The following is a 9,902-nucleotide window of genomic DNA, read 5'->3' on the forward strand; positions in this document are numbered from 1 at the left end:
CCTGCCTGAGCCATGGCACAAATTAGTCACTGCTGCTTGTGGTTTTACCAGTTGGCACATCCTGCGCCGAGGCCGTTGACATGGGGCAACCCAGCAGGTGTATAAAGGAGCTGATTCCCATTGGCTGCCCGTGGCAGATGTGAGAGCTTCTCACTGAGTAATTAATGTAATGACAATAATAGACCCAAAGTAAACAGGGTGGAAAAAAAAATAAATCAATGGGCTGGGAGCAGAGGCCGCACTTAGTGAGGAGCAGTCCTGACAGCTCCTGTCTGCACTCGGGACATTGGAGACTCCTGTGTGTTCCAGTGCCACTCCAGCCACCGGTGTGAGATCGGCTGCATCCGAGGCTGTGCCAGCACTGGATCCCTCTCAGCAGGCAGCAGGAGGCTGCAGGCAGGTAAGGGCTGGGTTTGGCTGTCCCACACAGCTATGGGGGCGCAGGGGGTTGGGTCTGTCGCTCCGTGCAGCCTTGTCTGGGCACTTGGGTGCCTCCTGGTGCAGCCTGGATGAGTTTCCACCTGATCCTGCTGATTTTATGACCTCTCCCCTCCCTCCGATGCAGAGAAGTTATGGCCCTAGGAGAGGGGAGGGAATTTGCTCCTGTGCTACTAAGTTGGGAGAGTTTTGGAGACAAACGAGTAAGATTTTAGGATCAATCTCTGCTAACAGAAGTACCAAGGACCTCAGGGCTTGGGGGCTCATCCTGGGACACACACATAAGTCCTCTCCTTCCATGGAGAGGTCCTGATTGACCCTCTAAACTCACCAACTCAGACAGAAATGCTGAATCCATGCTGCCAGTCACAGAACCCAGGGGATCAGCTCCCCACAGAGTCCCAAGGGCAAGGGCAGGCAGAGCACCTCAGCACACATGCAAAAGAAGAGAGAAACACTAAATTTCAACCTCTTTTCAAACAATTTCTCCCCCAAACCCCAAAAACTACATAGAATGTTTCAGGTTCCTCCTCACCTCAAATACATCTCAGGGGGCTGCTTTCACTCCAGTCACCCCCCACTGCAGACAGAGTCAATCCCTGGAGTGAAAGCACCTTTCCATGTACTGAATCCATAGAGAGGCTGATTTTGCCCAGTTGCTGTATGTGAGCAGAGAGCTTTCTCTCTCATGAGCAATACAGTCCCACAAAGATTTTCCTAAAAGCTGGATGGAAAAGCTCCCAGGCTCAGGATGTCTGCCTGAGCCAATCCCTCACACTCCTCTGTGTCAGTGTGCTCACAGCCCTGTGCTGCAAGTAGAATAAGAAAGAAAACTGGGTATTAACTGTGTCCCAATGTCAGCCCATGTGGGTGGGAGGTTGGATCTTTTCCCAGCAGCTTAAATCAAACCTTACAGACTCTCTATTTATTCTCTCCAGCTCTGTCACAATTTGTGTGACCATTCGGGGAGTGTGGCGCAACTCTCAAAGCCCAAAACCACAAGGAAGAGATTGGACCCATCAACCGAAAATCAAACAGCTCTGAATTTTAGAGCAGGTCTGAGCATGCTTTGTATTTCCACTTAATCCTTACGGCAACAAAGGGAAAGGAGAGAACCTGAATCCAGGGCTGTGTGTGAAGAAGGTGTGAAAGGTGAGGGTGGGAACTGTTTGACCGCCTCTGGTCCCAACAGCTCCAAGTACTGGTGGGGCAGAGCAGCAACATCAAACACCCATTTTAATGCAGGTGTCTCTGGAGAGGTTTAGAGATTTTGGCAGAAGGGCCTTTCCCCAGTGCCCTGCAATGACTGTCCATCAGGAAGTTTTTAATGCCTAACCTGGGCTAAACACCAACCTCTTTTCCCCCTTCATCCAGCTTCTGGAGAGGGAAGGAAAAGCTGCAAAGCAAGGAAAGGAGGTCACCACACAAGTGGCTCTCACAGCAGAGCACACAACCTCTCATCTCAGCATGTCCCCCCTCTAAACCTCCCCTTTTTTCACCGCAGCAGGTGACCCCCAGGCAGAGAAGCCATGACTGGCAACAAGGTCTCCAGGCCCTGCCATCACTGCAAGAGCAGGTCAGCATCTGCCCCAACAGACACCTCCAAGATCCACTACGAGAAGTCCTGGCTGTACCGCCACTGCTCCTCAGTGCAGCAGAGGGACAGGCAAGCCCAGAAGGCTGGGCAGCTCTTCTCGGGGCTGCTGGCCATGAACGTCGTGTTTCTGGGCAGCGCCTTCATCAGTAGCATGATCTTCAACCGCGTGTACATCACGCTGGGAGATGTCTGGGTCCTGATGGCCATCCTCAAGGTCTTGTGCCTGTTCTGGATTATCTACTACCTGCTGGGCACCAGCCAGCAGCCGCACGCTGTGCTGTACCGGGATTCCCACGCTGGGGCCATCTGGATCAGGGGTAAGGTCTGCTTTTATTTCTCATCTCATGCCTTCTTCCCAGGGCTTGGAAGATACAAAAATTCTTCCCCTACTATTAGAGAGCTATAGAATATATGGTTAGGGCACTGAGAATCTCCCAGTGCGCTGTCAGGCTGGGGGAAGTCAGGGGCACAGTGCATGCCACAGAGAGGAACCAGAGCAGCCAGGAAAGCCTGGAATGGGGCTTCCCTTCAGCCTCCAGTCCAGCTTCACTCTGTGGTCCCTTCCCTAAGAACAATCCAGGCATATCCCACCTACAGCCCTGCAACTAAGCACTGTGGGAAAGATGTAGGAAAGGTTTTAGGCAGGAGCACTTTGCAAAGCAAGAGGAGAATCACCATATTTACCCTCCAAGAGCGTCAGCAGCCCCGTGCCACCCTTGTCCTTGTTTAACATCACACCAGCCTCGTTTCTAAGGAAGGATTCCTGCCCGGTGAGTCACACCCCAGCGACACCCGAGCCTTCCTGGGAGACTTCCCACCAGTATTTGCCCCACTTCGAGAAATCACATTTCTCCAAGCAGTCCTGCCTCTGGTCTATTACTGGGTTCTTAATTAGGCATGGTCTTGTTAACTAAGCGTGGAGAATTGAAGGGAAGAAAGCTTCAAGGTACTAGAGTACCTAAAGCTGCAGAGAGATGTCCAAGGCAAAAGGGAGAAACAGTTGAAGTGTCCCAGCTCCTGCAGACTGTGCTGCCACAAGCCTGAACAGACCTCTGCTCATCTCAGGTTTCCTCCACAAGGCAGAAAGCATCACCCACCATTAGCTTGCCTCTGTCACTCCAGATTGCACAGCAAAGCCCCAACCCCCCTGTTCCCACCTTGTATCCAAGCACAAGAAAATACTTTGCACTGTCCAAACACTTTAAACCAGTCGAAGCACACAACCAGCTTCAGGAATCAGGCTCTCCTTTGTCTCCTTCTCTCAAAATCATGAGAATTCCAGGCAGGAATGCTTCCAGCTCCACACACATCCCAGAAGCACATCTCCAGTCCCCAGCTGAGCCCAGATGCTCCACAGGCATGTCTTTGTTTATTTACTGGTGCTTTGCTGTTTGCCCAGGGTCAGTGCTGCTGTTCGGCAGTTGCAGCATCCTCCTGAACGTGTTTGAGATCGGCTACACCACAATCCTCATCCACTGCAAATCCAAGGTGGAAATTGTGTTCCCCAGCATTGAAATCGTTTTTATTTGCACCCAGGTACTGCATGTTACTCTTCTGGAAGCTTACCTATTCTCTCTGTCCAATTCCTGGGAGCCCAAGGGGTGGGGGGAAGTGAGGAGACTTGGGAAAGTGGGTGCAACGAGGCATTGTCATGAGCATTGAAAGTATTAAAGTATCACATGCCACTTCAAATGCTATCTGCACTCCTTGTGTAGCACATTGAGAGACACAGGAGTAAGATTCAGAAAGAAATTGCCCAAGAGATACCTGACATACCTTAGAATCCAGAGGAATTTGCTTTGAATCAAAGTAGGGAGAGAGGAGAGAGAATTTCAGATTTTGCCAGAGATGTTTGCACCAGTCTAAGCCCCAGCCTCTCTCTGTATTTTGCCAAAAATCCTTTGCACACAAAGATATCTCACACCATTTGCACCTTTTACCTCAACACCAGCCCTCTTCTTTCCAGACCCAAAGCCATATTTGAAAAATAAACTAGTTCCCACCTCAGCAGCAAATGCCCACGTGTACAGGGCAGAGGAACACAGGAGGTACATTCAGTGCAGGCACACACATGCTGCCCTCACCCAAGGATTCCAGCACTGCCTCAGCACTGAGATGCAGGTGCCCACATGTCCCTGCACCCTTGCACAGAGGCAGGTTTGCTCCCACCTGGACCTGCACCTTCTTGTCTACCTGTCCCTTTCCACTGCGTGTGCAGCCGGCTGCCAACTGCACCCTCTCACATCACTATTGTTACCCATTTGCAGGCTTATTTTCTGTGGCATCACTCTAAGGACTGCATTCAAGTCCAGCACAACTTCACCAGGTAAAAAAAGGGGAGAAAAGCTGCCTTCTACTGCTCTAAAGAAACTTTTCCTTTCTGCCTGTGATCTCTGTTATTACTCCTTGTTCCTGCTAGGACTGTCTTCATCTGATCCTACAGATTCTCTATTCTGGCTCACACAAGAACCAAGTTATGCCTTGACCAGACCCATCCTCCCTCCACTGACCTGGGCTCACCAAATCTCTTCAGTTTTCCCTTGTGCCTTGGACTGCCGCAAAGCTCGTTCCTTCCTCCCAAATGTTCTCCTGGCTGCCTGTCTCAGGGACCAGTTCATAGAGGGTGGAGGATGAAGTGTGGTGGTCTCCCCATTCCTATCACTGGGAGATGCCTCAGCCTAGACCAGTTTAACCAGTGAGCCAGGCACTGCCCGCCCTGCTCCCTTGGAAACGGCCAAATGGGAATGTACTCAGCCATGTCTGTGTGTGCAAAGTCACACCCCGACGGCCACAGGCAGGGCAGGCACCGACACACGATATTTGCACCAATCTGTGTGTGGGTCAGCAAGAAGCAAAGGGCAGCACCACATGGCAAGTAGACACTCAGGTTGTGAATCATCTCCGCTAAGTGCCTGTCTCCCCTCCCAGGTGTGGTCTGATGCTGACCATAGCCACCAACCTCCTGCTCTGGCTCCTGGCCGTGACCAACGACAACCTCCACGTGGAGATGGAGTCTCAGCTCCGTGAGGTGGAGCAGCGGTTTGAAGGCAAGGCTCCTTTTTCACACCCTCATTTGTGTTAGGCTGACACAGATGACTTCCAGAATTCTGAACAATTCTTGATCTCAGCGATTCAGATATCACCAGTTCTCCCAAATGCTGAACTTTCATATTATTGGAGGTTGTTTCGAGGAGATGGGCTGTAAGGGGAGAACATCTTCACCTGGAAGAAGGGGATCTGCTAAGAAACCATGGAACTGAGGGGCTAGGAAAGGAAAAGCCCACCATAAGTTAGCGTTTTTGCTCATTTCTACCTGTTAACTGCAAGCACAAGATTGCCAGAATAGAAGAGGCTCATGTAATTGCAGTGCTCTTCTTTCTGAGCATATAGGGGAAGAAAAGGGGAGACTAATATTCCAAGGGTAGAGATAGAGGTGTTTTCATTGTGATGGAAGAGATGTCTCTCACCCAGCACCATAGGTGGGAAAAGACCTTTGCTAAACCTGTTATTCTGAATCCTCACAGCCATGAGGACTGAGCAGTAATCACTTAACTTCCTACTGACCACTGTTCAAAGTACAGAAATAGACGTTGTGTCTGCACACAAGAAACTCCCAAAGATAGCCATGAAATCCAGGCCATCTCCCTTTTAATTGTTGCATTCCTCTTCCCATGCTCCAGGCAACGAGACTGCTTCGTGCACGTGCTCAGACACAACCATCTGCAAAGTCTTCCAGAAGGGCTACATCCTGCTCTACCCCTTCAACACTGAGTACTGCCTCGTCTGCTGCTCCGTGCTCTACGTCATGTGGAAGAACGTGGGGAGACGCATCAGCCACCACCACGTCCCTCACACCAAGCCCAAGTTCAAGCTCCAGGGGGTGGTCTTTGGGCCACTGCTGGGCGCCACTGCTGTGATCACCGGGATCTGCGTCTTCATGATGTACCAGATCCAGGCCACCAGCTTGGTCCCCAGCCACCAGATCTTCGTGATATATTATTCCTACTACGTTGTGCTCCTGCCCCTGATGAGTGTGGGCGCAGTGATTGGGACAGTCATCCACGCCCTGGAAAAAAAGGAGCTGGACACGCTCAAGAACCCAACCCGCAGCCTGGACGTGATCCTGTTGATGGGGGCAGCCCTCGGCCAAATCGGCATGTGCTACTTCTCCATTGTGGCCCTTGTGGCCTCTGGCCCCAGGGACCTGTTGAACAGCCTCATCCTGTCCTATTCTGTCCTCCTCATCTTTCAGAACATCACCCAGAACGTCTTCATCATTGATGGGCTCCACCGGCAGCGCTTTGTAGCCGCAGCTGAGGCCAAACACACCGGACCCACTGGGCAGCACGTGGTGGCTGTCGAACCACCTGGGGAAGAGGAAACCACAACAAGCAGCGAAGAGGAGCACACCCAGACACTCCCTGGCAAGGAGGAAGATACTAAAGAAGAGCAGAATCGTGAAGACCAGAGACGGATGAGCGTGCTGGAGCTGGGACAGGAGCTCCGGAAAGCTTCCCTGTCCTACATCCATAGCTACTCTCACCTGAGCTGGAAGAGAAGAGCATTGAGGGAGATCTCGTTCTTCTTGGTTTTGTGCAACATCATAGTAAGTGTTGTGCTCTCTGCTATGTCACAGCCTGGCCGAGCCACGATGATCTGTGACACAGACGTGCTCTCCTTGTCTTTCTCTTGGGCCACTAATACAAGCAAAAACCTTTGCCCACCAAGTTTCAACCTTCTGGTGAGGCCAGTCAAGACAGGTTTTGCTGTTAATGCCCCAGTCTCATAAATAGAAGGTCTCTCTTTCAACCTCAGAGTTTGGAGAGGCTGGGTTTCCCGAGTGCAGGAAGGTGACAGCTAATAAATCCTTTGTCTCCTAAATTTTAGCCTCAGAAAAAAAAACCATTAGGGTCATTAAGGGTGTTTCATGGGAAAAGTGGAGAAATGTGAGGCAGCAGCAGTAAGTCTTTGTAAACATGAGTCCCCAAGGCTTGAAACTCACCCAATAAAGTACACTGTGCTCTGGGATCTTGAATCAACACTGCAGCCTTAATCCAGTGAAAACAAATTGCCCAAGGAAACAGTGAAACCCTGTAGGAAGATGCAGCAGGCTGGGGCAGAATGAGGCTGTCTTTAGGTTTCCAGGAATTTGATAGGATTTGACTTACAGCAAGGAATCAGTAGCATACTCCTCCCTGGCAAGGAGATTCCTCTGATGCTCCTGAAATACTCCTACAACCACTTGAGCCAGTGCTGAGATTAGGGCGCAGGTAGGGGACAGTTTGTCGTGCTCTGACTTGTGTTTCTTTTCTTCCCACCTCTTCAGCTGTGGGTCATGCCCACATTTGGAGCTCATCCCGTCTTCGAGAATGGACTGGAGAGGTCATTTTACGGCTACTCCACCTGGTTTGTGATCGTGAACTTTGGGCTCCCCCTGGGTGTGTTCTACCGCATGCACTCGGTCGGGGGGCTCCTGGAGGTCTATGTCACAGCCTGAACCAAGCTGGCCCCCCACCCCAGAGGCTGGGAAGGGTCAGTGATGCTGAACAAATGTGCAGAAAGCAGCAGATATGCATGTGGAAGCTTTTAAGATTCTTCCCTCCGGCTTCTGCTTTGAATTCTCCTTGCACACCATCTCCGTGAGTTTCAGAAGAGGTGGGTGTTTTATATTATCTTTTATCTCCATAGAGAAGAGACTCAAAGCCCATAAACAAACTCTCACTACTCTAAGGACCATGCATGCAGTCAGCAGTCTGCCAGTGGATGCTGTATGGCAGCAAGTGGGACTTTACCAGCTCCTACTGAGATCTTCCAGATAAAAGAACACAAGAGCAGCCTTCAACAAAAGCAACAAAGACTGACCTGCACTCCACAGAACTTCAAAATCCACAGTCAGAGGTTGCCAGCCCCACCACTGCTCACCAACCCACCATCCTGCAGCACAAAGAGACTGATCAGCCACACCAGAAGCACCTACAGCCATAGTCATTCAGAAACGAACCAAAAGTACACTTTTTATGTGTAATTTTCAAAAAGAAGCTTGGAGCTGCTTTAATGGTCAGAACAGGCACTATTTCTGTTTGCTACTGTTGCTGACATCTGACACATCAACTTGTGCCAGTCCTGTGGGGCCCAGCCCCACTGAGTGCCAAGCTCCTGCAGCCCTCGGTGCTGATGGGCAGGAGAGGCCTTCACACCTGCACCAGTTCAGTGCATCATTTCCCAGCACCAAAAACAGAAGCAATAACACAACCTTGCCTTACTGAGAATAAACACTACTACTCTTTACAGGCATCCCCAGAGCCTCAAGAAGCAGCACTCTGGGTGATCTTTACTTACCATGGATGGCGTTATCTCTGCTGTAGACCAGCCAAGGTCCCACCCCGGCACACAGGGCTGGTTCAAAAGTGAGCTACCACCAAACCCACTGTGAATCCCTCCCCACCTCCAACACTTCATCCCTCACTGCTGCTTTGCACATCCACAAACATCTCTCAAACATCTCTGTGCACAAGGGAACAGGGCTGCACAGCGGGGTGCCTGATCAAAGACCCCTTAGAACGTGTTCTGCAGGGGATGCTTGTTTTAAAAGCACGTGGGAGAGCAAGGGGCCTGTGATTATGGGTCTCAAATACAGAGCCTGATGAATGGAAATAAAGGAGATTGAGTTTTCACGTGTGTCTTGTGAAATCCCTGGGTCTGCTCTGCACTCACCAAGGAACAGGCTCAAAAGTCAACTGAATTAAACTGCTCTTGTGTTCAGAGGTTGGATGGGACCCTGAGCAACCTGGTCTAGTGGAAAGTGTCCCTGACCATGGCAGGGGGTGGAACGAGACGAGCTTTAAGGTCCCTTCCAACCCAAAACATTCTGTGATTCTGAGATTTAAGAGCAGGCCTGTTCTACCATCAATCAAAATCTTTCATGGTCCTTACCCAAGGCCAAAGCAGCATGAAACAAAAGCCATCCTCATTATAGCTTCTGTTCCTCTGTAAATCAATCCCAGAAGCAGTGTGGGTTTAGGATCAGAGCCTATTTTTTGTGATTCCCTAGAAAAACAAGCTCTCCCAAGACAGTAACAGTGATGAGAAGTAGAATTAGAATTAGGATTCAGCATTTGGGCAGTGATAGCACCTCTCTGTGAAACTCTGAGAATGACTGCATGAGCATGAACTTTGCCCAATAAGTGTTTGTATTTAGGCCCATGTCAACAGAAATATGTCATGAGAAATTACAGCTGGATAAATTAGGCTTCAATAAAGTTAATTATTGTTCTCATGTCAGTGTTTGTACCACGAGATCCACAGGAGACACATGGTAAGGTCTGACCTCAAACCTTCTTCCTAGTGACTGACAGCCTGGGGACAAGCAACGATGGCACTTCAAGGGCAAACCCACAACCTGGATTTTATCTGCAGTGTAACAGATAAAACAATGGTTTAAGTTACTGAGCCTTCACAGAGCAGGTGACTTTGGAATGACACTGAATACATGACTGAAGACATGATTAGCATGGACAGGAATGAAGCCCACCAGCCCCAACTCTTACCCAGAGCCCTTCTATGTCCTTTCCTAACAACCCCCAGGGCCAGGGTGCCTGTTTGACAGGTCTCGACTGCACAAAGGTTTTAGCACATGGTTCACAAAGTCAGCAGACTTGATCCTGTTTGATCTCTGATGATGTCTCATGCCATAAACACAGAAAGAGCCAAAACCACACAGTTCAGGTTCATTTTTCCAGAGTCCAATCTTCAGTTCTGATTACAAAAAAAAATATCACCCCTGCAGAGGAAGCTAGCCTACGGTTATCTAATGGCACAGGTCACTCCAGCATAACACAAACAAGATTATAAACCTCCCTCTGGAAAA

The 9,902-nt window shown here is 50.0% G+C and overlaps 1 protein-coding gene across 1 annotated transcript; it reads left to right on the forward strand.

Annotated features, from left to right (window-relative positions):
* Positions 1-1,967: 1,967 nt before the first annotated feature.
* On the forward strand, positions 1,968-7,532 carry OTOP3 (otopetrin 3). Its single transcript, XM_017811913.1, has 6 exons — positions 1,968-2,352; positions 3,435-3,571; positions 4,303-4,361; positions 4,964-5,082; positions 5,716-6,641; positions 7,362-7,532. Exons 1-6 carry the CDS (start codon positions 1,968-1,970, stop codon positions 7,530-7,532), a joined length of 1,797 nt encoding a protein of 598 aa, XP_017667402.1.
* Positions 7,533-9,902: the final 2,370 nt, after the last annotated feature.

The sequence above is a fragment of the Lepidothrix coronata genome, unplaced genomic scaffold (genome assembly GCF_001604755.1).
Source record: "Lepidothrix coronata isolate B3197 unplaced genomic scaffold, Lepidothrix_coronata-1.0 Scaffold34, whole genome shotgun sequence".
Classification (NCBI taxonomy): domain Eukaryota; kingdom Metazoa; phylum Chordata; class Aves; order Passeriformes; family Pipridae; genus Lepidothrix; species Lepidothrix coronata.

Coding starts and splice junctions, on each gene's coding strand:
- OTOP3 (XM_017811913.1), top strand. CDS start 1,968: ATGACTGGCAACAAGGTCTCCAGGCCCTGCCATCACTGCAAGAGCAGG. Junction 3,572..4,302: donor TCGTTTTTATTTGCACCCAG/GTACTGCATGTT, acceptor ACCCATTTGCAG/GCTTATTTTCTGTGGCATCA. Junction 5,083..5,715: donor GGTGGAGCAGCGGTTTGAAG/GCAAGGCTCCTT, acceptor CCCATGCTCCAG/GCAACGAGACTGCTTCGTGC.